Raw genomic sequence first — 25,934 nt, forward strand, 5'->3', positions numbered from 1 at the left:
GCGGTAATTACCCAATTGCCCCTCCCCCCGCGAATCTTCTCTTCTCTTCTCTTCTCTTCTCCGGTGGCGATCTGAGTGGCCGACCGGCGGCGAGATGGCCTCCGCCGCCGTGACGCTCCCGCGGGTGATGCTGGCGGCGGCCGCGGTGCGGGCGGCGATGCTGGCGCTCGGGGAGTGGCAGGACGCGCACCTCGAGGTGCGGTACACCGACGTCGACTACCTCGTCTTCTCCGACGCCGCGGCGTCCGTCGCCGCGGGCGGGTCCCCCTTCGCCCGCGCCACCTACCGATACTCCCCGCTCCTCGCCTACCTGCTCGTCCCCAACTCTCTCCTCCACCCCACGTGGGGGAAGCTCCTCTTCTCCGCAGCAGGTGATTCCGCTGTTCACACACGCCTGCTGTCTTTGTTACTAATAGCTCACTCTTGTAGTAGCAATGGTGAAGAACATTTAATATTTGTAGCTAAATTTGTATTTTAAGGGGGTAGATTTCTGTGACCTGCGGTTCAAGTAATGTTTAGAACTTGGGGATGACTTTCTGAAAGCCAGAAGTTATCTGAGTGATCTATCTGAATTTATTCTTGTTCATTTTCAGCCAGTGGCTTCATTGCATGTAAAACTCTGCAGAATTTGGCCTAGTGAGACGAATCACATGAAGAGCTTGTTCAATTTTATGTTTTTGTTTGAAATGATAGGACAGACATTTTAGGTGCTCAGTAAGACAATAACCTTCCCCTTTTTTTTATTTGTCACAAAGACAACACTAAGGTCAATTAGGGAGAGTTTAATAATCGACATGTAAGTTCCTGATTTCGTGATGTCGGGAGAACATGAACCTATTTACATTGTCCGTAATTACCTCGTTGGATTTTTGAGATGGCCGTGCATCATGTGTTTTGCAGATTTGCTTGTTGGGTTGTTCATTGACACCATTCTGAAACTACGTGGTGTCCCTGACAGCACTCGGATCTGGTCTGTTGTAGCTTGGTTGTTCAACCCCTTCACGTTCACAATTGGCACAAGAGGAAACTGTGAGCCCATAGTCTGCGCTGTCATACTTTGGATCCTGATATGTTTGATGAATGGTGTAAGCTCTAAACCTGTTGTTTCTATCTGTTCAGTTTTGTTCTATCTTGTATTGATGTAGATAATAATCATTTAAATGCTTTAATAATGGAATCTTTTAGTTAGTTTTTTGGTCTTCTCATACAAAGCATAGGAACATAAGACATCCTGTTTTATGTCTTAGCAGTCTAAACTATTGTCTAGTGGAGCTTGTTACAAAGTCAGAAAAGCTAAATTACTACTTTATTAAGCACTTGAACAAGAATTTGTACATAATTTTCCTCTGCGTTGTAGTACTTGGATAATACTGAGCATTACTGATATTACTGTCAAATGTCTTACAGTTTGATTGTCTACTGTAGGTAGAGTATTGCAGGCATCATTCTGGTATGGTCTGATTGTGCACTTCAGAATATACCCAATCATATATGCAATTCCTTTCGTTATAGTTCTGGGCAAAAATTATGCTGGTCCTGCTGGAAGGCCTATTCTTACACAGTGGACTTCTAAGCAACATTTACAAAGCGATAAATCCAGTCCAAGTGTGGAAGGGGCAACATCATTGTTAACTAATTTATGGAATTTTCTGACAAGCCTTATAACAAGAAATACGATCCTGTTTGGATTACTTTCAGGATCTATGTTCTTTCTCTGGACTGGTGTTTTCTTCTACCTTTATGGATGGGAATTCTTAAATGAGGCACTACTTTACCATCTTTCTCGGACTGACCCGAGGCATAACTTCTCGATATATTTCTACCACATATATCTGCATCATCAGCAAGGGTTCTCAAGTATACAGAAGCTCGCTTCTTTTCTGCCACAGCTGATCGTGCAACTGGCACTCATTCTACGCTTCTCTAGGGATCTTCCGTTTTGTTTGTTTCTCCAAACAGTTGCATTTGTTGCGTTTAACAAGGTAAGATGTCTCACAGTCACGGGCATTTCTCGTTTTTAAAACCCTGGACTACTTGATATTGATTGTTAAGTTTACCATCAAACAGGTCATGACAGCACAGTACTTTGTGTGGTTCTTTTGCCTGCTACCCCTCATCCTCCCTTGGACTACCATGAAGCTGAAGTGGAAGGGTCTGGCCTGTATATTGGTGTGGATGGGGTCCCAACTGCACTGGCTGATGTGGGCGTACATGCTTGAATTCAAGGGCCAAAACGTCTTCATACCGCTCTGGGCAGCAGGTCTCATGTTCCTGGCTGCAAACATCTTTGTTATGCTCATGGTGATCAACCACCACAAGTTCACTCCGCTCTTCTCATCATCAACGGTGAAGTCTGCAAGCAAGATTGCTGCCAAGAAGGAATAGCATATACCACCCTTCTTTTTTATTACTTTACCAGCTGATGTATTTCTGGAGACATGGATACTGATTTTTCTTTTTAATGTTCTACTAGTATCTTATGCGACTTGCATCCTTGCTCTTTTTTTTTTTAACCCTGAGACCCGGCTTGGTTGGTTTTGTACTATTAACTTCTTGTCTTAGGTTGTATGGTAAGTCTGGAAAATGCAGTTGCTTCGGAGAGGGAAAACTTTTTTTTTCTACTCCCTCCGTTTTAGGTTATAAGATATTTTGATTTTGGTCAAAGTTAAACTGCTTCAAGTTTATAGAAAAAATAGTAATATTTTTGATCCAAGATAAATTTATCATAAAAATATATTTAATTATTAATTTAATAAAACTAATTTGGTAATGTAAATATTACTATATTTGTCTATAAACTTAGGCCCTGTTTGATTCAGCTTAGGATTATTATAGTCTGGATTATTAGGAGTAAACTAAAACAAACAAGTAGATTATTATAATCTATAAGCCAGATTAGTATAATCCAGTAATCTCCTCTAGAGGAGCTTTTTCTAGATTATTGAGTGGCTAAAGACCCACTACTCTTAGATGCCTCTAATAATCCAGAGAAACAAACAACTTGCAGCTTATTCTATGTCAGCTTATCATAATCTAGCTTAGAGTAATCTGATTTAATAATCTAGATTACAATAATCTTAAGCTGAAACAAACAGGGCCTTAGTCAGACTTAAAACAGTTTGACTTTGACCAAAGTCAAAACATCTTATAACTTGAAACGGAGGGAGTATTTTGGTTGGAGCTTTTTTTCTTCGGGAAACGGGGAGCTTTATTTATATTTGGTTGTGCATGGTTCCAGTAAAAAAATAGATTAGCAGCATGGTGATATGTGCTAAAATCCATGTGGTTTGTGCATCATCGACCACAATACTTAGGTTTTTATGCCACCCTATGTGGTTATCAATGCCATGGGTGGCCACAGCGGGGCCGTTGCCTTGCCAAGACCAACAACAAGGTTGAGGGTTGCTTGGGAGATTTTCTTGCTGGCGCAAGTAGATCTATCCATCACTTTGTGCCGAAGGCCGCTGATTGCTCAAGATGTGGCAGTGGCGACGAGGCTACTTGGGTGCCATGCTGCCAAGTGGCATCACCCTCATTGTCGGACGCGGCCTGTGGCTCATCACTCTCCATAGGACGGTGCTCCTCTCGCACCAATTGAAGACATATTGCCGTGGTTGTAGTGATGATGGTTGATTGTGCATAATAATTTTCTTCAACGCTAACGGCTAGGACAATAGCATTGCAACCAAAGTTGTCACCATCATGCCCGCCGCCGCCTCCAACTTAGTGCACCTCTCCATTGCCACCTTCTGCTTGGGACGCCTCACCTGCAACATGGCTACTAACTTTAGCATGTTTATCTTTAATTCCTTGATGATCTAGGAAAGAGGTGTCACCAGAGCCGAATTGTTGCTAGATGTGGCCGGCGATGACAATCCAATCTAAGTATCCATCCAGCAGTAGTCATTATAGCTGGCGCAACCATAGAAAGCTTTCTGAGCATACTCTATATGTTGGAATTAATGGATGGGCCTTAGCCCACTCGAAGATTAATTCTTTGGAAAATCATAAAAGCCCACTTCATGGGATGACATGCATGTGGAGTTTAGTACTACCTTACTTATTCTAGGAGAGGGGGACCTTCTTAAAAGGGAGGATGCCCTCCTAGCCACTTGAAGCGTGTGTGGTGGAGAGAAGAGGGGGAATACAAGTGCGCGCTTGCTGGCCTGGCAGGGCAGGGCAGGCGGCGCGTGCACGACGTACGCGTCGAATGGTCCGCAAAATTGGCTCCTCATCCTTGTGCAGATGCAGCCTCCTTTTGCAGTTTTGTTTTGCTGTAGGAAATTCGGATTTGTGTCGAATGGTCCGCAAAATTGGCTCCTCATCCTTGTGCAGATGTAGCCTCCTTTTGCAGTTTTGTTTTGCTCAAGGAAATTCGGATTTGTTTTGTTTTGGAAACATTCTGAAAAATCTGATGCGTGAAAACGGCGTGGAGTCCGGATAAGTTACGCGTGACTTATCCGGTTCGGTTACGCGGAGTGGAGATCGTGTGGGTGCGCTGATCAAGCAACCTATCTCTATATAAACCGAGCCGCCGCCTTCACGCAACACACGCGAAATCAATCTAGGGTTTGCCTCCTACTTTGTGCTGCGCCGTCGCTCGTAGACTACTCTATCCCGCTCACCGGCGTGCACCGGCGATCGGGAAAGCAGGTCTCCGGAACCTTTGCCTTTGACGTCCTGCATCGGGAGAAAGTGGCAAGAAGGTTTTTGGGAAGCGCTTTGCGCGACTGCTCCCAGTTCGTCCGCGACGGTTCGCCTTCCTCTCCGCTCACGTGCTGTGTGCCTTCGTTGATGCCCGCAACCGCGAGTAGTTCCTACCGAGCAACCGGTCTTTCCGCCACCTCGGTACGTGTTCGACATGTTGCGTATTTTTAATCTGTTCATATTTTACTACTTAGTTTACATGTGTAGATCTAATGATGCGTTCATGCTAGTTTACGTTTGCAATATCATGATTTATTTATGGAATAAATTAAATCATCATGTTTTTATAATTTCAACACTATATCTAAACAAGAGTGGAAATGAACGAAGGTATTCACATGTGTTTCCATCTAGTGCGTGTAGATCTTCTCAACTCCATATGCATCAAGCACATGATGGAATAAACCCCCCATCACTGAGTGGTGTAGATGGCTCGTCGTGACATGAAGAACTCCCTCGGAATCGTAAGTTATGTTGAATGTCTATGATGCCAAGTTATAATAACCTGAGCCATAACGGGGTAAACACTGCTAAGAGGATAGCTAGGCGGTGTTGGTTGCTAGGGAATGGATTTAGACTTTAGGTTGGAGAGGAGCATTAGAGGAGAGATTAGATTAATCTTGATTTATTGTTTAACTTAAAACATGATATATAGATGGTCCAACTTAACACTTAAGGGATTAACCTAATCTTGTTTCTAACTCTAACCAATGCTACGGTATTTAGCATGCTATAGTACCTCGAGGCACTATGCAATTGCCTAGTTATTTGGTATTGGGGTGTCCACGGCCTTGTCCTTGTCCCCTTGCCACTTGGCCTAATGCCTATTACAACACTCACACAATGACACATTCACACGAAAAACATTGTATTTTCAATTTTTTTATACGAAAAGTTCAGATGACAATATAGCTTCCTAAAACCTAGACATTGTGCATCATATATGGTGAGATATAACAAAGCAGCAAACTCCTAAAGCTGCAAGATCTCGACGCAAAATTAATTTGCAGAAACATGAACCAGGAAGTATGTATATTAGAAAGCACGTGCCACAATTTTTAACCATCCACATTGATGGGTTCAACAAGAGCACCGCACACAGGGGGGAGGGGTGTCAGCGACGGTGCATGATCATGCTCATGGGGACAAATTGGCAAGGGAGGTGTCGATCAATCTCTTGGGAGGGTGGTGGCGACCATTCTCTCGACGGCGTAAGAGAATGCACACGAGGTAAAGGGAGTTTCGTGACATCAGTTTTAGTGGAGCCCACACGAAACAAATATTAACTATGTAATAAAATATAGCAATTTAGTATTGTATTAGACATCATTTAGACGTGTCTAATCCAACATTTTGGAACGGAGGGAGTATTTTCGAAGCCATGATACACACCACTAAGCTAAGTGCCTATATGTATTTGCCATGTCAACCTGCTGTGGACCCCACAAGTCAGATTTGCGTAGAAACAGTGAGAGGTTTGAATTAGTAAACTGGTCTTACATCCTTATTAAAAACAATGAAAACATAACGAAGCACACGACCGCGTGGCCTAATGGATAAGGCGCTCGCCTCCGGAGCGGGAGATTGTGGGTTCGAGTCCCATCGTGGTCGGGTTGTTTTTAATTTTTATCTATTTTTCCTGGATAGTGTATTAGTGTTTCCATTGTTTTTATTCTTTATCCACTACTCGTTCCGTACTAAAATATAAGTATTTTTAAAATAGTAACAAGTCAAACATTTTTAACTTTAACTATCAATAACAAAAAAAAATAAATAAAAAAGTTCAATCCGTTGTTTTTACATTAAACAAACTATCATATGGAGATGAAAAAGAGAGATGCAGATCAGATTCGCCAACTCGTGCGAATGAACGCCCTGCTGTGATTAAAATGGGAACAAAAATGATAGAGATCAAAATGAACAGAAAAATGCAGCTGTACATAGACATAAAAATGAACTCGAAAATACAACTGTGCACCAGACCATATACGGGTGTTCATATTTATGGTTAACTATTTTTTTAGTGAAAGACAAATTACCTGCTGATAGTGAAGTGTCTTTAAAATATATCTGTCAGTTTTTGAAGCTGCTCATAAGAATACTTATGACGTGCTGTTTATAAGGACAAGTGTATGTACATATACATACACTTATGAGCACACATTCATATGTGTTTTGAAGAAAAAAGAGAGTAAAAAATGAAATACATAAAAATGAACGAAAAATAGGTGCCAAAATGAACGGAAAAAATACCGCTGTGCTGTGAAAATGACAGAGATAAAAGTGAAAAAAGTACCAAAATGCACAAATAAAATAGCACTGTGCTGTGAAGAAAGATGAGACAAATGAGTGAAAAACACACACACAAAAAAAATCAAAATTGAACGTAAAACATGATCAATGTGCTGTGATCATGTATGGATAAAAAGTAAAACCGGATCAAAAATTAATGTTGAATTCAAAATGCACAAATTTTGCCAAAAAAAAATTACCGCTGTGCTGTGAAAATGATAGAGATAAAAGTGAAACAAAGGTACCAAAATGCACAAATAAAAAGCACTGTGCTGTGAAAAAAAGATGAGATAAATGAGTGAAAAACACACCAAAAAGAATCAAAATTGAACGTAAAACATGATCAATGTGCTGTGATCATGTATGGATAAAAAGTAAAACCGGATCAAAAATTAATGTTGAATTTAAAAGGTAAGAACTTTCCAAAAAATTCGCGCCAGGTAGGGGTCGAACCTACGGCCTTCTGCTTAGGAAACAGACGCTCTATCCACTGAGCTACAGGCGCTTAGTGTTATCAATTATTAAAGCAACTATATTATCAAAAATAATTCTGATGCTGCTGCTACTGCCTACAAAAATCAACTCGGGGTCGCTAAGAAAAACATGAATTGGCCCATATTATTTCATTCACATAAAGCTAGGGTTCTCTATTTTTAATTAGGTGTTGAGAAATTGATATTTTTATATATAACCGCCTACAATATATTATTTTGTATTTTATTTTTTATCTATTTATGATGTACAAACATATTAATCATATATTGGATCTGGGAAATTTTTTTGCTTTCACCATGCCAATTTTTTCACGCATTTAATCACTAAGAATAAGCATTTAAAACTATTTTATTTGAATGAAAAATTGATTAACGATGGTATCTAGCCAGTTGTCAATAATCTCCTTTGCAATCAAAATTTTGAATCCAAACATTAGTTGAGTAAATTACAGTAAAGACCTTTAACCTGTTGTTTACCGATTCAGTGGATAACATGTATTCCCAACATTAATCCAGAGTGCAAACAAACAGTGGAAATGATGTGAACCATAATATTTTTTTATTACGTGTCTAATTAATTGACTTACTAAGCCATGAAAAAAAAATGAAGCATAAAAACATACTTACAACTTTCATATCTATGTTGTTCTCGGTTTAAAAAGCGATGTTAGAAAATAGACAACTTCAAAATCAGGCAAAAAGATAAGTTTTAAAATTTAAATTTTATTTTAGGCTTATAGCTTATAAGCTAACAAGCAAATGTTGTTACGTAAAAAAACTGGAAAAAAATATAATCTGTAAGAAACTCCGTTGCAACGAACGGACCCTTAGCTAGTAGGTGCCAACGTTTAAAAAGATCTAGTGTTTGCTTATCTGCAACACATATAAAAACAGTCTAGTAAGTGCTTTTCTGCGGTGTATTCATATAATTAACTTCTTGATGATGTGTCATGTTTACATGGGATTTAAAATAGTTTAGAATAGTACTCCTTTCATCTATTTGTGATAGTCATTTTTAAATCTGAAAAATTTATTTTTAATAGGCATATTTCAATCCAACAACCTATCCTCTTAATGACTTTCTCGGATTTAATGCGTGACTCTTCATTCTTTCACACAGGATTGGTGAGCATTGAGAAATGTAAATATTAATGAATCGCTTGTTTACGAGGAATAATTAGTAGTATGTTTAAATGGATGATAAGTAGAATTACTTACCCTTAGTCTGTGTACTAAGATGACATATGACTATCAAAAGTAGATGGAGTAATTGCCAGTGACTGAAGATGTGGCATGCTTGTATAGGATTTTAAATGGGCTATAATAATAGTAATTGCTAGTGAGTGATGATGTGGCATGCTTGTATGTTTAATTGCTAGTGAGTGAAGATGTGGCATGCTTGTATGGGATTTTAAATGGGCTAGAATAGTAATCGCTAGTGGGTGATGATGTGGTATGCTTACATGTTAAGCTTTAGCTTCTAATAATTGTTAGTAGGTATCAATAGATTGTTTAATTTAACTGGCCATGGAAAGAATGGTATTGGCATCAATGGCATGACCGTTTCTATAAAACCCTTCTTATTGATCAATGCATGATATCTTTAATTAAATCCCCTTTCCCTTTTTCTCTTCTAAGGTGATGTTTGGAACCAGATACTTAACTTTAGTCTATATATTTAGACACTAATTTAGAGTATTAAATATAGACTACTTAAAAAACTAATTACATAAATGAAAGCTAATTTGCGAGATAAATTTTTTAAGCCTAATTAATCTATAATTAGAGAATTTTTACTGTAGCATCATATAGGCTTATCATGGATTAATTAGGCTTAATAGATTCGTCTCGCGAATTAGTCCGAGATTATGGATGAGTTTTATTGATAGTCTACGTTTAATATTTATAATTAGTGTCCAAACATCCGATGTAATAGGGACTTAAAAGTTTTAGTCCCATCTAAACAGGGTCTAAGTCCTTCTAAATCTGTTACTCATATAACTGTCTAACTGAGATAAAGTTTAAGGTTGTCATATCATATCATCGTCACGTTATATATATGATCCCTGCACTTCTCTTTTTATAGAATGGACGAGACTCTTTTTTCTGTATATGTAGCGGTCTTGTACTCTTGTTAGTACCATTTTGCGTCCCATTTTGACGAGACGACTGGCGTGCCATTTTGCGTCCTGGTTCATTGCAGTCTAATTTTGTGACAAACAAACAAGGAACAAATAGGTCCCATGGTCTAGCGGTTAGGACATTGGACTCTGAATCCAGTAACCCGAGTTCAAATCTCGGTGGGACCTTAATTTTCTCGGTTTTATTTTCTGCCTGAGCTTATTGTCCTCCTCCTGATTTTTTGTTGTTGTCTATTTTCTCTGCCGGAAAAATGTATCAAACTCGTCGATTCTACTCGTTTGAGAGCTGTGTGATATTGTCCTTCTCCTGAAGTTTCTTTTTTTTACTCTCTCTGTTATGAAAATTTTCATGCTAGAATGATTTACGTTGTGAAATGGAGAGAGTACTCGTTTGTGCTTATTTATCCTTCCCCTGATTTTTTTCCACACCAAAACATATATTGTGATAATTGAGTATGCTACGCGTCTGACGTACTACGAGTTTACTCCCTCCGTCCCAAAAAAAAAACAAACCCTGAGTTTTCATGTCCAATGTTTGATCATATTATTTGGAAAAATTATGAAAAAAATTAAAAAGACAAGTCACGCATAAAGTATTAATCATATTTTATCATATAACAACAATAAAAATACTAATTATAAAAATTTTTCATATAAGACGGATAGTCAAACGTTGGACACAAAAATCTAGGATTTATTTTTTTTTATAGAGGGAGTACGAGGTAAAAATCGTCCTCAGCGCCTTCAGAAAAAAAAAAAGGACAAAAATCCTCAGCGCCAACCGACTCCGCTCCACAGACCACAGCCGCCCAAGTGTGCGAGGACAGCGGCGGCGGCGGCGGCGGCTAGGTTTTTGCTGCACCCGACGCCACCGCCCACCAGCGAGTGTGGTGGGCCGCGGCGGCCCATAAAAGAAATATCTAGGCGGCCCATGTAGCGCCAGAAAATATCTTCTCCCCCGCCTCGGGATCCTTATCCTCCGCCTCGCGCGGGGTGCCGTCCGATCAGATCAGGACGGCCGCGTGGGGCTATAAAAGGAGGGGGGGTAGGGCAAGCAGTGCCTCCTCGTGCTCTCTTTGAGGTGGGTTGGCTTCTCCTCCCCCTCTTTACCTTTTCCTCCTCCTCGGTTCGGTTCCGTGGTTCGTCTAGGGTTTAGTGGGTTGAGATGGCGGCGCCGGATGTCGAGTACCGCTGCTTCGTCGGCGGCCTCGCCTGGGCCACCGACGACCGCTCCCTCGAGGCCGCCTTCTCCACCTACGGCGAGATCCTCGACTCCAAGGTTCGCCCTCGCTCTCCTACGCCGTGTTTTGTGATGGGTTTTTTTTGGGTGGTTTCTCGTGTTGGCTGGATCTGTGTTGAATTTGTTTGGGTTTTTTTGTTGGTTTGCTCGGATCTGTGATCCTGGGCGGTTTTGCTCGTGCTGTTCTGATCTCGTTGGTGCCAGATCTGTGTGGAGGGGTTGATTTGGTGGTTTTTTTGGGTGGATCTGATGGGGATTTGTGTGTTTTTGTTTTGGTTGTTTGCAGATCATCAACGACAGGGAGACGGGGAGGTCACGTGGGTTTGGCTTCGTCACCTTCTCCTCCGAGCAGTCGATGCGCGACGCCATCGAGGGCATGAACGGCAAGGAGCTCGACGGCCGCAACATCACCGTCAACGAGGCCCAGTCCCGCCGCTCCGGCGGCGGCGGCGGAGGCGGGGGCTACGGCGGCGGCGGTGGCGGCTACGGCGGCGGTCGTGGAGGCGGCGGCTACGGAGGAGGTGGCGGCGGCGGCTACGGGCGCCGTGAGGGCGGCTACGGTGGCGGCGGCGGCTACGGCGGCGGCCGTGGCGGCGGCGGCGGCTACGGTGGCAGCCGTGGCGGCGGCTACGGCGGCGACTCCGGCGGGAACTGGAGGAACTGATTGGTGGGGCCCATCGTGGCCAGTTATCCTTAGCTATCCGTGTCAGAATCATCTTATCATCGAGTCGAGTCGTTATCGTGTCCAGTGGCTCTCTCGAGTCGAGAAGCCCTCTATCCATCCATCCAGTGTTAGGTGTTCTTCGTCCGTGATGTTACCATGAATTGAGTTCGCTTTGGTTATGGTGTTTGAACTGCTTGTTGCTATCTATCGGAATGAAATGAAATAGAAAACAAGGGAGAAAAAAAAGAGTTCGAAAGTTTTGTTCGCATACCATATATTTCCTTCCGGTGCGCACTGTTTATTCCTCGCTCAGCAGCAAGATTGTTTGATCGATATTGCAGCAAGCAATTACACAATAAATATATTGCTACACTGGTACTTCAAACTACACTGGTGGTCGGTGATTTTCAATAGCATGAACCTTAATTGAACATCTGTGTAGCTTACATCTCCTTCGAAAGCTGCAATGCTTGAGAACTTGAAAAGAAATTCTCGTGATGGCAGAAGCTATTCACTGTCCTTCGCTGCATTTACAGTCCATACAGACACAGCATTTCCATTTTGCACAAGATAGAGAACAACAATCAGCCTTTTAGGTCAATCCCAAGTGTGCATCTTACTGATTGTCGAATATGTGCTAAGAACCTGCAAGAGTGAGGATTTTTATCATTGATGGAGCTTTGTTTCTGTAATCCAAGATTTGGGAAACAGTTTATCCATGTTAGGGAAATGATTTATGCAAACAATATTTTGGAGCAAAAGTTAGATAGTAGTATATGTCTGCCGACGACCTCAACCCAAAATATTGTTTTGAGGAACTCTTGGATTACAGAACAAAATACTGATTCCAAAATGATTTATGCAAACAATATTTTGGAGCAAAAATTTTGTTTCTCCAAGAATTCAGAGAAACAATCATACTTTTTTAACACAACCATCACATTGGAGATTTCAAAACAGCAGAGATGATAGGATCTACTCTTTCCATGTCTTCATCCAAACTTAATTAAGCTTATAATTGTCCTTTTATCAATTTGCGAAGAAAGAATGAATGTTGATAAGCAGTCAATGCAAATGTCAATTATATGAATAATATCTAAAGTTTAGCATGCCAACTAAAGCTTGTAATATGCCAGTATGTTTAAATGAGAGATTGAAAATGTAGGGGAGTATAGTCGATATAGACTTTCAGTAAGGCAAGAAGAAATGCAATGTCATTATGTTCCAGGATAAAAGGGTCAACAGAAAGACATCATCATGATCTCAAGCCTTTGCCCGCTTCATTAGGAAAATACTCAACAGAGTGTAGAATCTTTTGAGCTTAATGACCAAAAATCTGCATGACCACATGGTAAGGTAAGTAAATTCTTTTCTACTTTCAGTTTGGAGATTTAGTTGTTCACACACCTCCAAATTAAGAACCAAGATGCATTGATTCATTCTGAAGGACTGAAAAATGGAAGAAAAGGAAATGATGGAGAAGAAAGAGGAGAGCTCGTGCCATTTGGATCTGTTCAGTTTCGCCCTTAGCAGTGTCGATCCAAATTCAGAGATCCAAAAATGATTTGTGAAAAAAGGTACAACTTTGGTGTGATTGAAGCAGCCGATGACAGAACCATAAGAGCAAGATGTACACTAATGGTGGTATGATCAGGATTACCTTTGGCCAAGCTGTTCCAAGAGTTGTAATTTAGGATACAACAGAAGTGCTTAATGCATTTGGCCAGACAAACAACTATCAGCAAACGACGAAAATCATACAGTATCATCACTAAACACTGAAGGCGAATCAGGGGAAATTAGGAGAATAGCATACCTCTCTCTTTTTTACACTCGTTATAATCGTTCAAACTGCTGCTGGCCCTTGCTTTTGTCTTGGTTGGCTTCCAAACCTGCAGAGCCAACATGAAGTTCATCAGAGATTAACCACACATGCATGGAACTCTCCAAAAAAGTATGATGACTGTGAAGGGGGTCGAGGAGATGAGGGTCGTTAAGTGAAGATTAGGACGGATGGATTCGCTTGAGGGAGGTGGTATACTGGGGAAGCAGTCGGAATCGGCGATCCTGGCGACGCTGGGGTACGGCCGGGACGTCGCCGCCGGCCGCCGCAGCCGCCGCCGCCGAGGACACTGGGTGGGCGGAGTCATGGCCACATTCACCGTCGCCACCATGATGTCATCTTTTTTCCTCCTCTTGGACGCCTGGTCCAGTATCACGAACAGGTAGATCGAGCCGTCACAAACCCGACGCAGACATCGCTAACTCCAGACCTCCTCAGTCTTCACCCTCTTCCCCACCTCCAGCCAGGGTTCACTTTCTCGTTTTCGGCCTTTGTATCGGGCAATGCCGATATGACGAAATAATTTTGGTCCGAAATTTCTAAAATTTAAAACAAAATCTAATCAAATTTGAACAAATGTTACCAAAATTCATGAAAAATTAAAATAAATTAAAAATTTCAGCTGAAATAATATCGTATTGGAGGGGTCCGAAATGACCCGAATTTCCGAAATTTTGATCATTCCGAAATTTCCAAAATAATTTAGGAAATTTCAGTCCGAAATGTGAAACCCTGCCTCCAGCTTCTCGCCGCTTGCAGCCGCCCTCCATCGCCAACGGGGGAGAGGGACGATGCACGACGGGGCCGAGCCATCCTCTTCAACACTTCAAACCATGACCGGGTAGAACAGCCGCAGAAACTCACACCATGGCTTAAGCTCTGATAAAGAGAGCAGATCTGAAGAAGGAATTGGAGGAGAGTGAAAGGGATTTGGACATGATGGTCAGTGTAAGTGGTGCACATTTTCTCATGATCTTTTTCTCTTGATTTACTCTATAGTTCTGGCTTATGGATGATATTTATACCTTATTTAATCTACCGATCAGTCTTGCATCATAGTAAATTATATAGCGAGTGAATTGACAGCCTGCTAATTTGTTCCATGCTGCACCCTGCATTTTTTTTCTCAGCTCATCCATTGTCTGATTGTTTACATGGAAGGCTTACTCTGTTTTGGTTGAAAAAGTTTAGTTGGGAGAATCTGTCTTTTCTTTGTATGATATAAAAGTAACATACTCTTTGGACGTGCTTTTTCTGCATTTCTTTTTTGCCTTACACACGTCCAGATGCAATCTAACCAATAGACAAAGAGAGAGAAGGACGGCGGCCGGCGCCGGTGGGGAGAAGGGCTGCGGATGGCGACCAACAGGGATAAGGGCATGACCAGCGGGAAGGAGCTAGGCGACAAAGACCTCATGTCCCTTCGAGCGGCGACGGTGGATCCGCCCATCGCCTTTCTCCCCTCTCCCTCCCGGCATCCTTCCTCTCTCCCCGAGCTTCCTGGCTTGCCGGTGAGCGCACGTAGAGAGAGAAGGACGGCGGTCAATGACCGGTGGGGAGAAGGGTGGCGGACGGCGGCCATGGGGGAGAAGAGCGACGACGACCTCATGTTCCCTCTCCCTCCCTACATCCTTCTGCCTCCTCCCCTTTCCCTCCTGGCATCCTTCCTCCCTTCTCGAGTTCCCTGGCCTACCGGCGAGCGCGCGCAAGAGAGAGATGGCCGGTGGTTGGCGGCCGGCGGCCGACGGGGAGAAGGGTGGCGGGAAGCGGCCATCGGGGAGAAGGGCGGCGACCTTGTCTCCCTTCAAGTAACGGCGGTGGAGCCGCCTGCCGCTCTTTTCCATCTCCGCCGCCGTCGTCACCGCTGGCCACATCTAGTGCCCATCCGCCCCCCTCTCCGGCTCTCCGGGCTCCCACCGTTGATGCCCTCCCCTTTTCCCACGTCGCCGCCGCCAAACCTCCCCGTGACCTCATGGCACCTAGAGAAAGAAGAGGGGAGATGGGGAGAGAGGAGGGGGGGGGGGGGGGAGGTTGAGAATGACATGTGGGGCCCATGTGGGCCACATCATTTTAATTATTTTTTTAACTGACATGTGGGATCATAGTTGTATTATTTTCCAAATCAAATTACCACGTCAATGCCACATCAGATGAAGACCGAGTCCATTTAGCCATGTCAGCTAAAACCGCCGTCCAAACTGCCATGGGACCTATATTGCACTGATTTTGACAGTTGAGGGACCCGTTGTATCTAGTTTTCTGGTTGAAGGACGAAAATCAGACTCGTTCATAAGTTAAGGGACCTCAGATGAACTTTATCCATTCAGTCTTGGGGAGTAGAGGATTATCGGAGTATATGGGCCTGTGAGGTCACGTGCTCTGGTGGGCTTTTTTCTTTTTCAAAATGGGCCTGCGTAAGGTTTATTGATTTCATTTCGGCCTTTTACTTTATGCCCAACCCAAAACTTTGTATGGGTTTCTTTTAGATATAAGTTCAGTTCAGGTCCCTTAGTTTGTCTATGAGTTCGATTTTCATCTTTGAACCCAAAAAATAGATATGATGGGCCCCTCAACTATTAAAACCGGTGCAACATTAGTCTGAAGGCAATATAGAGGGTTGTTTTGTCCTATGTGGCACTTGGACTATGGTCAGCCTACATGGAGCGCCACATAAGCGGTCAACTCTGGTCAAACGCACTTTAGACCAACTATGGTTCACTAAAACAAGATCATCCATCTTAATACGTAATTGATAAGTTTACGGACCTATATGATACATATGCTCAAGTTTAAGTATCGACCATGTATTTTACTCTTAAAATTATTTCCATAATCATGCACCAGTTAGGAAAAGCTTCAACAAGCAAGCAAGCCGAACATATATGCGCCGTAATTTGGACAGGGGAGTCAAATCAACCACATCACCATGCATATTTCTACATATACACTGGTCATTTTTTTTGGGTACATCGGAAATCATTTTCACCGGATTTAGCCCAGACAACCAGTATCCCAATGAGTGATTAATTACTTGTATTATACTCATTGTTGCCTTGTTGGCTCTTTGAGGTCAGAAAGGGACAATTGAAAGGCCTCGATTGAACAAACGTTAGGACATGATGCGCTTCTATATAAATTCAAGGAACAAAAAAGCAAGCTAATTAAGGTTTTGTGTCCGGCATAATTAATCCATTAAGTATAGTGAGATCTGAGGTGAGGAGAGGATTAATTAAGACAAAATCTAGCCAAACTTGTGTGAATCTCCCTCTAATCCATATGCATGATCCCCCCCCCTCTTGCTTTGCAAATACTGTGAGCTTAATTAATTCCATGTCTCTCTCTAATTCTGCTTTTGATGTTGCAAGTTGCAAGAAGCTTCACCTCTCCTAGGGTTTATACAAGCAGCGGCATGGACGACTCGAGCCTCTTCTTGCAGTGGGCGGTGAGCACGCTGCAGCACCAGCACCCGGCGGCCGTCGCAGTCGTGGCCGACGACGACGCCACGTTCTTCTCGTTCCAGGAGCTCTGCGACGCCGAGGAGGTGGTTGTTGTCCCGGTCCAGGAAGAAGTGATCACGGAAGCGCATGGTGGTGGAGCCAGCAGCTGCAGGAGCACCGGGAACGTCGGCGGCGGCGGCGGAATCGGCCTCGCCGTGGCCGTGGATGAGCACGGAGGCTGGTCAAGGTCCCCGAATCCGGGGGCCAGGCCGCCGTCTGGTGGATGCGGTAGCAATAATCTGCCCCTGATGAGCTGGGACTTCAGCGCCGCCTCGGTGGCGGTGCAGGTGCAGCCGAACGGCGGCGGCGGCGGCGGCGCGCCGGAGATGGCGTACGGGTCACCGCCGGCGGCCGGGGGATCCACCACCAGGAAGACCTCGGCGCCCACGGCGGCGGCGTACGCGCAGCTGGAGCACGTCGTCGCGGAGCGGAAGCGGCGGGAGAAGATCAACCAGCGGTTCATGGAGCTCTCCGCCGTCATCCCCAAGCTCAAGAAGGTATAAAAAATCTCACCAATTCCTCAACATGAAATGCTCCGATCGAATTTGCTTTCGTCTCGTGATCGATTTGATGATCAGATGGACAAGGCGACGATCCTCTCCGACGCGGTGAGCTACATCAGGGAGCTGCAAGAGAAGCTCAAGGCGCTAGAGGAGCAGGCTGCTGCCAGGGTCACCGAGGCAGCAATGGCGACACCGTCGCCGGCGAGGGCGATGAACCACCTTCCAGTTCCGCCGGAGATCGAGGTGCGGTGCTCGCCGACGAACAACGTTGTGATGGTGAGGATCCATTGCGAGAACGGCGAGGGGGTGATCGTGAGGATCCTCGCCGAGGTCGAGGAGATCCACCTCAGAATCATCAACGCCAATGTCATGCCATTTCTGGATCAGGGCGCCACGATGATCATAACGATCGCTGCAAAGGCAAGTTCTTCATTATTATATTAATTACGAGTAATTAATATATATTACTTGTGAGTAATATTTTATGTTATCTGTACACTATCTCGTGTGTCTTTCCAAAAACAGATTAGTGAATGCTTTAATCGGTCACATCCGTCACGCACAACGTCACTGCTGATGATGCTCTTATATGGTACCATATGGTATATTATGCATCTCATGTGAGTCATGTTGTTTTTGGCATTTGTTTTGGGTTTTGGTTAACAACACTCAAGAGATCAATGGAATATCTAGCTGTTAGATTCGCACCACGGTTCATGCATCACTAGCCTCTAGCATCATTAATAGGTGTACAGATAATCTTATCTGTAACATAAAGTATTAGTACTAGCTAAGTAGCTATATATATCGATAGATCTGTAATCATGGTGATATTTAGAAATCAATCGGTCTGAGGTTAAAGTTCAAGATTTAGAGCAAGATCGATTCGAGAAGGCGCCATTGCAACAATATGGCTATTAGAAATGAGAGAAATAGCGTTATCCAAGATGAGAGAGAGGGAGATAGCGCTGAGCTGAGCTTAATTAGGAGAGGTGGCATGGTGACCTTTTTTTTTTTCGGACACGGATGTGTAATTCAATCAATGGCAAGATGAATTTGTGTTTTTTGAGATGTTGGAGCACATTTTAGCCATTATGGACTCCTTGTGGAATGCAACAGTTTGCCATGAATTTCACTGAAATTTTTGCATAAGTTTCACAATAAATAGTGCATTTTGCTCAGGACTATTTTTTTTTTTAGAAAAAAACTCACATTCTAAAGAAGCCAAAAGATAGGTGCGGACTTGCTGCATCTTCCATATATAACATCTTATTGAAATGTGTAGAGCTATATTACTTTTTTGTAAGTTAATTCCTTGCGGAAGAACATTGTCAAGTGTCAACAACTCAACATATACTGTTTCCGTTTTTCTTGAAGAGACATACTGCTTGCATTTATTGTCTTATGTGTATATTATCATCTTAAAAGTGTTTACACCACTTATTTGGAACAAATGGTTGATAAATTAAGGAATTTTGTAGGACTTTTCCTATTTGATCCTATGGAACAAAGCTAGTATCAGGGTTAGTTTTTAGAATCTTATGAAATTCCCAGCCCAGTTATATAATTTATCAATACGTAGGAATCTTAGAGGGAAGTGTGAGATCCAACCTCATGGAATTTACTTTGGTCTGTATTTTCCTATACTTTCTTTTTGTCTATTTCTACATTTTTTTTTCTATGCTTTGCAATCCCTTTTTTGTGCACATGGCCACATGTATTCATGCTAAATCCCAACATTTTCCCTATATATTATTGTGTTAATTCCTACATTACAAAGGAGAAATCTTTGAAAGAGCTGGAGCAATTTCACCTAAATTCTTACATTCCAAAGAGTTGGGTCCTAGCTTTTAAGGTTGAGAGTAAATTAATGGAGTTCTAACATTTCTACTCTTTTATGAGTAATTTATTGATGAGTTCAATATTGTAAATCTTATTTCTATTTGACATACCACTAGCTATAGGTAGGAGAGGAAATATCTACTGTGGAAAAATCGTGTGCTAAAACAAAAACAATCATACATATATATAATTCAAAACTTACCCCTTTTTTAAAAAGAAAACTTTGTACTTAGTTCTCTGAAATGAAATTGCTCAGAATAAATCATTCTTTTCATATAATCATTCTTTCTCATATATAAACTCCATAAATATTTTAGGTAGAGGAAGGCTTCACAGTCAAGGCAGAGGAGATTGTAGGCAGGCTTAACTCAGCTTTATACAAACAAGACGTCAGCACTGCTATTGAGGAAAACAGAAACTAAAATTCGTACTCCCTCCGATTTAAGATGTAAGTTGTTTTAGCTTTCTCAACTTCCCCAAAATGCAAGTCATTTTAAACTTCTTTGCATTTTTCATCTTAATTTCCTTTTGATTATTCATCCTTGTGAAAAAAATGACTATTCTTTCCCAATAATGCAGTATACGTATGAAGAGCAACGAAGTCATTTGAACTATATATCGCACAAGTTTAAAATGACTTGAACTTGAAATCAGATGGAGAACGCTATATATGTACATCTACATCAGGGGTTAATTAATATATACTACCTTCGTTTCAGGTTAAAAAACTTTATAACATTACTCACATTCATATATATATTAATGAATCTAGGCACACATGTATATCTAGATTCATTAACATATATATATATGAATGTGGGCAATGCTAGAAAGTCTTATAATATGAAACGGAGTTAGAACGTATGTATAGACTTCCTATACGCGGTATACATATGCACGTGAAAATACACATATGCTTGGATACAATGGAGCTTGTACTTGGACGGTCATGGTATATATATGTGATGGGTCGTCTTTGGAACGGATGCATCCCAGTTGCACGTACATATATTCATAAAAGATTGCAAATTTGCGGCATGAGAATCGGTACGATCGGTCGACATGCAAATTTTAACTTGGCCAGCTTAATTGGGCATCATCAACTCACATATTTGGTGTGCAAATAATACAATTGTTAGTTAATTATTGCATCTTACTAGTACCATGCAAAAAGAAAAATGATGACATATTGATTGATGTGCTACATCTCTTGCAAGTTGCAATGTGCTCGCATCCATCGGGATCGACTTAATTTCCTGCAATAAATAAAGATCAAATTGTGTTAATCAAATCCTTAATTTGCTGATGTATTGACATGCAGATCTTTACTTTGATTATATAATCGACAACTCCAGGTGGCCGGGGTACTAACGTACTATAGGAAAAAATAATTTTAGGAAAAATTACAAATTACCCCGTAAATCATTGGGTGAGTATGAATTGTTGGAAATTTGGTCATAATTCGGCATATTTTAATCCAAAATATTAAGACAATAAACATGACATTTGCAATATGAGTAGATCTAGTGACAGTGCTAGATGTATACAACTTGAGTATGCTTAATATGAAATAAGCATCAACATTTACATAGTAACGCAATGCTGCCATTGCGAAGAGTATTAACAAAGAAACATCTAATAGAATCGGGAGAATGAAAGTATACCCCGAGAACGTCCCACCGCTGGATTTTGAGGCAGTATTGCCTCCGTTGATGTCGTTCATCTTCTTCTCTCCAATCTCCGTTGACATCTTGGTGAAGGTGCCGATACAGTAGCAGTAGCCGCGAAGAACAAGAGCAGTCGCGCTTTAAGCGCTACCCAAAAACTTGATCGCCCACCTACCCGTGCAAGTTCTCAAGCGGACGGAGTTCTGGAGGGACCTGCTCGTCCCGTACACCTGTGTGCGCAGGTGAACAGAACCGAGGAAGGATTCTGCAGCTCAGGAACAGAGGAGGAGGAACTCGAAGTGCAAGAGTCGTGAAGAACTTCGTTCGTCCTTCTGATCGCTACGGAGTATATATATGCGAGCGCGAAAGTAACGTTCGGAGTCATCAACCGCGGTGTTTAATTTCGTAACCGACGTGCTCGTTAATACGGAATCAATTCACGGCGTTTAATTCCGTATCCGACGGAATCAATTCACGACGTTTAATTCCGTAACCGACGGAATCAATTCACGACGTTTAATTCCGTAACCGACGTGTTTATTGATACGAAATCAATTCTCCGTGTTTATTACCGTCCGTTACAAAACGAGAGAGTGCAGCAGCAGCTGTTGTCTGCCTCGCCTCGCCTCGCCCCGCCTGGTTGTTCGCGCACCATCTCAACCGGTCAACAGAGACTCTCCACTAGCTCCGTATTTAAGTTGAGACCTCTTCACTTAGATTTCCAAGGTGGTATTATTACCCATAGCACTTAATGTGGGCAAATGGAATTTATTAGGATTTAATTGGGCCTAGCCCATTAATCTAACAATCCCCACCAAATTTCATGGCTCACAGGAAATGTTCTCGATTCTGATCTTGTTTGTTATACCAGTGTTTCGGTGGAGACTGTTAAGTTGAACTTCCACCTAGGAAAAGAGCTACACCAGATCACAACTGAACAATGGACTATGCCTTGAATTGTCAGTCTTGTGCGATTCAGGTTTCACTCAAACCCTTAACTGGTACTAGGCTGCCGTTTGCATCCCCTCTGTTTAGAGTGTATAAGTCATACTCCTGACCTTTTCATGAGTATCTAGAGATCACCCAGATCTCATAGACTGTGACTAGCAGTCGGACTCATATAGGTGTGTTCCCTCTAAGATGTTCTGTAGGCCAACATCTCTGCTTTATGAAAAGCCACTCGGATCACATTAAGGTGTATACCATCCTACCATACAGATTAGAAGAGAAGTGCATCATGAAGATAAGCCCATTTTAGGGTCTCTTCTCTCAGTTACACAATAGTTTGTTTCACCATCCAAATTCATGGGATCTCCGATCACAATGGATAGGTTTCCACCATTGTGCAACTCTAAGTGGGTCTCAAGCCCATCTCCCTCGATGCACAGTCTATCACATTACGTGGTAGCCCCTTGGTAAACTGATCTGCCAGATTTTTAGCCGTCTGGACATAGTCCAATGCTATCACTCTGGAGTTTTTCTGCTTTCTGACAGACTTCAGTCTTCTTTTGACATGCCTGGATGACTTCATGTTGTCCCTCGAACTGTTCACTTTAATAATCACTGTTTGATTATCACAGTTCATCATGATTGCTGGTACTAGTTTTTCAACCACCGGCAAGTCCATAAGGAGCTCACGAAGTCATTCGGCCTCAACTGTGGTAGTATCTAAAGCTGTGAGCTCTGCTTCCATTGTTGACCTCGTTAAGATGGTCTGCTTGCAAGACTTCCAGGAAACAGCGCCACCTCCAAGTGTGAACACATACCCACTTGTGGCCTTTATCTCATCAGCATCAGATATCCAGTTTGAATCACTATAGCCCTCCAGCACTTTTGGGTACCCGGCGTTGTGAATTCCATAGCTCATTGTCCCTTTTAGATAGTGCATTACTCTTTCAAGAGCATGCCAATGATCATCTCCCGGATTTGAAACAAACCGGCTCAACTTGCTCACAGCAAATGAGATGTCAGGCCTCGTTGCACTAGCTAAGTACATCAATGAACCAATGATCTGGGAGTATCTCAATTGATCCCTTACTATTCTTCGGTTTTTCCTTAATAGCACACTAGGATCATAAGGAGTAGGAGCTGCCTTGTAGTCACTATAACCAAAGCGACTCAAGACCTTGTTCACATAGTGAGATTGCACAAGTGTAATCCCACCCTCATCTCCTCTCAGTAGTTTAATGTTAAGAATAACATCAGCCACTCCCAAATCCTTCATTTCAAAGCTTTTGGACAGAAAGTCCTTGACCTCCTCAATCACATTGAGGCTGGTCCCAAAGATCAATATGTCATCGACATATAAACACAAGATCACTCCCTCTCCCCCACCATAGCGATAGTATACACATTTGTCAGCTTCGTTCACAACAAAGCCAGCAGATGTAAGTGTATTGTCAAACTTCTCATGCCATTGCTTAGGCGCTTGTTTGAGACCATACAAGGACTTCAACAGCTTGCACACCATTCCCTCCTGACCTTCTAGTACATACCCATCTGGTTGATCCATATAGATCTCCTCCTCCAACTCTCCATTGAGGAAAGCTGTCTTAACATCCATCTGATGGACGAGTAGACCATGAGAGGCTGCCAGAGCGAGTAGTACTCGAATCGTGGTCAAGCGTGCAACCGGTGAATAAGTGTCGAAAAAATCCTCGTCTTCTTTTTGGGTATAACCCTTGGCCACAAGCCTTGCCTTGTACTTTTCAATTGTACCATCAGGCCTAAGTTTTTTCTTGAAAACCCATTTGCATCCTACAGGCTTGCACCCATATGGACGCTCGACGACTTCCCAAGTACCATTAGACGTAATTGAGTCCATCTCACTGCGTACCGCTTCCTTCCAATAGTCAGCGTCAGGAGATGAATATGCCTCTTCAATGGTTCTTGGAGTATCATCCACAAGATATACAATGTAGTCATCTCCAAAAGACTTTGCAGTCCTTTGTCTCTTACTCTTTCGAGTTGCTACAATGTTATCCTCCTCAGGATTTTCCTCAAGCGTTTGATCAATGTGTTCTATCGGCACAAAGTGCTCAGGGGATAAAATAGGTTCTTGACTAGAAGTGCTAGGTGCATTTTTCATAGGAAATTCATTCTCAAAAAATGTGGCATCTCTAGACTCAGTAATTGTATCAACACGCATGTCGGGTACTCCAGAATTAACTATTAAAAACCTATATCCCATACTGTGGATAGCATAACCAAGGAACACACAATCTACGGTCTTTGGTCCTAGTTTACGCTTTTTGGCTATAGGTATATTTACCTTGGCCAAACAGCCCCATGTGCGCAGGTGAGAGAGATTTAATTTCTTCCTTTCCCATTCCTCGAATGGTGTTACTTCCTTATGCTTAGTAGGAATTATATTCAGGACATGACACGCAGTCAATATTGCCTCACCCCACCATCTCAGTTAGAGTGCGGTTCTTTCTTTCGGCTACCCCGTTTGACTGGGGTGAATAGGGAGGCGTCCTCTCATGAATAATTCCATACTCTTCGCAGAAAGAAGTAAACTCATTGGAAAAATACTCTCCACCCCTATCAAACCTTAACCGTTTGATTTTCCTTTCCAGTTGGTTTTCTACCTCAGCCTTATAGATCTTAAAGTAATGTAATGCTTCATCCTTTGTTTTCAATAGGTACACATAGCAGAATCTAGTGCAATCATCTATCAGTGTCATGAAATATTTCTTTCCCTCTTTAGTCAACACGCCGTTCATTTCGCACAGATCGGAATGAATAAGTTCTAGTGGTGCCAAATTCCTCGCCTCAGATGCCTTGTGAGGCTTGCGAGGTTGTTTCGATTGAACACAAGTATGGCACTTAGAGCCTTTGACTAAAGTGAATTTTGGAATTAAACTCATGTCGGCTAAGCGTGTCATACAACCAAAATTCACATGACAAAGTCGCGAATATCACACATTGGACTCATCATCATCATCGCTTACATGGTTCACAACTTTATTACACATATCATCTAAGGAAAAGCGAAACAAACCTCCATTGTCATAACCTTTTCCAATAAACGTTCCATATTTAGATACGACACATTTATTGGATTCAAACACAAGTCTAAAACCATCTCTAAACAGTAGAGAGGGGACATGCTACACGTTCTTTAGCTGCACGATCTTTCCTGAAGTAAACTTCAGATCGACCGTACCAACACCATGAACAGCCGCAAGCGATCCGTTTCCCATCAACAAAGAGGAACCTCTCCCGACTTGATAAGAAGAAAATAGGAAAATGTCCGCACACACATGAATATTAGCACCAGTATCAACTCACCAATCAGGTGAGTGATAGACAGAGAGAACTGTAGGTAAAAATTTACCATACCCCAATGTTCCTCCGCCCTCACTAATAACCATGTTTGCAGACTTCTTGTCCTTGCGCTCAGGACAATCCTTGGCCCAATGCCCAGGTTTGCCACACACAAAGCAATCTCCTTTTTCCTTTCCCTTGCTTTTCTTCTTAAAATTGGTTGTAGCCTTTGGGTTTTACGTCAGGTTTGACTTTCTTGTTGTTGTTCTTCTGCACCAAATTGGCGCTAGAACCTCCCTCAATCTTTTTGCCCCAGTTGTCCTTTGCCCTCGCCTTCTCCTCAATACCCAAAGAGCCAATGAGATCAGTAACACTGAACTCTTGCCTCTTGTGTTTTAGAGAAGTAGCAAAGTCCGACCAAGAAGGTGGCAATTTGGCAATAATGCCTCCAACTACAAACTTGTCCGGCAACTCGCAGTTGTTGTTCTCAAGTTCCTTTACCAGCATCTGAATCTCATGAGCCTGTTCCACTATAGAACGGTCATCGACCATCTTGTAGTCATAGAACTGCTCCATGACATACAGCTCGCTGCCGGCGTCGAAAACCCCGAACTTGGCCTCAAGAGCACCCCACATGTCCATCCCTGAAGGTATGTGCATATACACATCTACAATATTATCGGAGAGCACACTGATCAATGCTCCACGGAACAAGCAATCCGTAGCCTCGAACTTAGCCTCCTCCTCAGGAGAGAGAGGCGGTTCACTCGGTTTG

General features: G+C 42.5%; 3 protein-coding genes, 1 long non-coding RNA gene and 3 other non-coding genes across 7 annotated transcripts; 5 read left to right on the forward strand and 2 right to left on the reverse strand.

Moving 5' to 3' along the window:
- The first annotated feature begins 16 nt into the window (after positions 1 to 16).
- On the forward strand, positions 17 to 2,491 carry LOC127766617 (GPI mannosyltransferase 1). Its single transcript, XM_052291713.1, has 4 exons — positions 17 to 371; positions 901 to 1,083; positions 1,426 to 1,982; positions 2,068 to 2,491. The coding sequence occupies exons 1-4, from the start codon at positions 95 to 97 to the stop codon at positions 2,383 to 2,385; spliced, it is 1,335 nt and encodes a 444-aa protein (XP_052147673.1). The 5' UTR covers positions 17 to 94; the 3' UTR covers positions 2,386 to 2,491.
- Positions 2,492 to 6,245: 3,754 nt separating this feature from the next.
- Positions 6,246 to 6,318, forward strand: TRNAR-CCG (transfer RNA arginine (anticodon CCG)). The gene has a single exon. It is a non-coding gene; the product is annotated as a tRNA-Arg (tRNA).
- Positions 6,319 to 7,431: 1,113 nt separating this feature from the next.
- On the reverse strand, positions 7,432 to 7,504 carry TRNAR-CCU (transfer RNA arginine (anticodon CCU)). Its single transcript has one exon. It is a non-coding gene; the product is annotated as a tRNA-Arg (tRNA).
- Positions 7,505 to 9,730: 2,226 nt separating this feature from the next.
- On the forward strand, positions 9,731 to 9,802 carry TRNAQ-CUG (transfer RNA glutamine (anticodon CUG)). Its single transcript has one exon. It is a non-coding gene; the product is annotated as a tRNA-Gln (tRNA).
- Positions 9,803 to 10,680: 878 nt separating this feature from the next.
- On the forward strand, positions 10,681 to 11,806 carry LOC127767309 (glycine-rich RNA-binding protein 2-like). The gene is made up of 2 exons (XM_052292598.1): positions 10,681 to 10,913; positions 11,161 to 11,806. The coding sequence occupies exons 1-2, from the start codon at positions 10,800 to 10,802 to the stop codon at positions 11,536 to 11,538; spliced, it is 492 nt and encodes a 163-aa protein (XP_052148558.1). The 5' UTR covers positions 10,681 to 10,799; the 3' UTR covers positions 11,539 to 11,806.
- Positions 11,658 to 13,718, reverse strand: LOC127767310 (uncharacterized). Its single transcript, XR_008016360.1, has 3 exons — positions 13,580 to 13,718; positions 13,355 to 13,430; positions 11,658 to 12,183 (listed from the first exon to the last, which is right to left on the reverse strand). It is a non-coding gene; the product is annotated as an uncharacterized LOC127767310 (long non-coding RNA).
- Positions 13,719 to 16,631: 2,913 nt separating this feature from the next.
- LOC127767308 (transcription factor bHLH18-like) lies at positions 16,632 to 20,112 on the forward strand. The gene is made up of 5 exons (XM_052292597.1): positions 16,632 to 16,772; positions 16,923 to 17,375; positions 17,457 to 17,805; positions 19,545 to 19,671; positions 19,803 to 20,112. The coding sequence occupies exons 1-4, from the start codon at positions 16,737 to 16,739 to the stop codon at positions 19,643 to 19,645; spliced, it is 939 nt and encodes a 312-aa protein (XP_052148557.1). The 5' UTR covers positions 16,632 to 16,736; the 3' UTR covers positions 19,646 to 19,671; positions 19,803 to 20,112.
- The last annotated feature ends 5,822 nt before the right edge of the window (positions 20,113 to 25,934 follow it).

This window comes from Oryza glaberrima, chromosome 3, assembly GCF_000147395.1.
Source record: "Oryza glaberrima chromosome 3, OglaRS2, whole genome shotgun sequence".
Classification (NCBI taxonomy): Eukaryota; Viridiplantae; Streptophyta; class Magnoliopsida; order Poales; family Poaceae; genus Oryza; species Oryza glaberrima.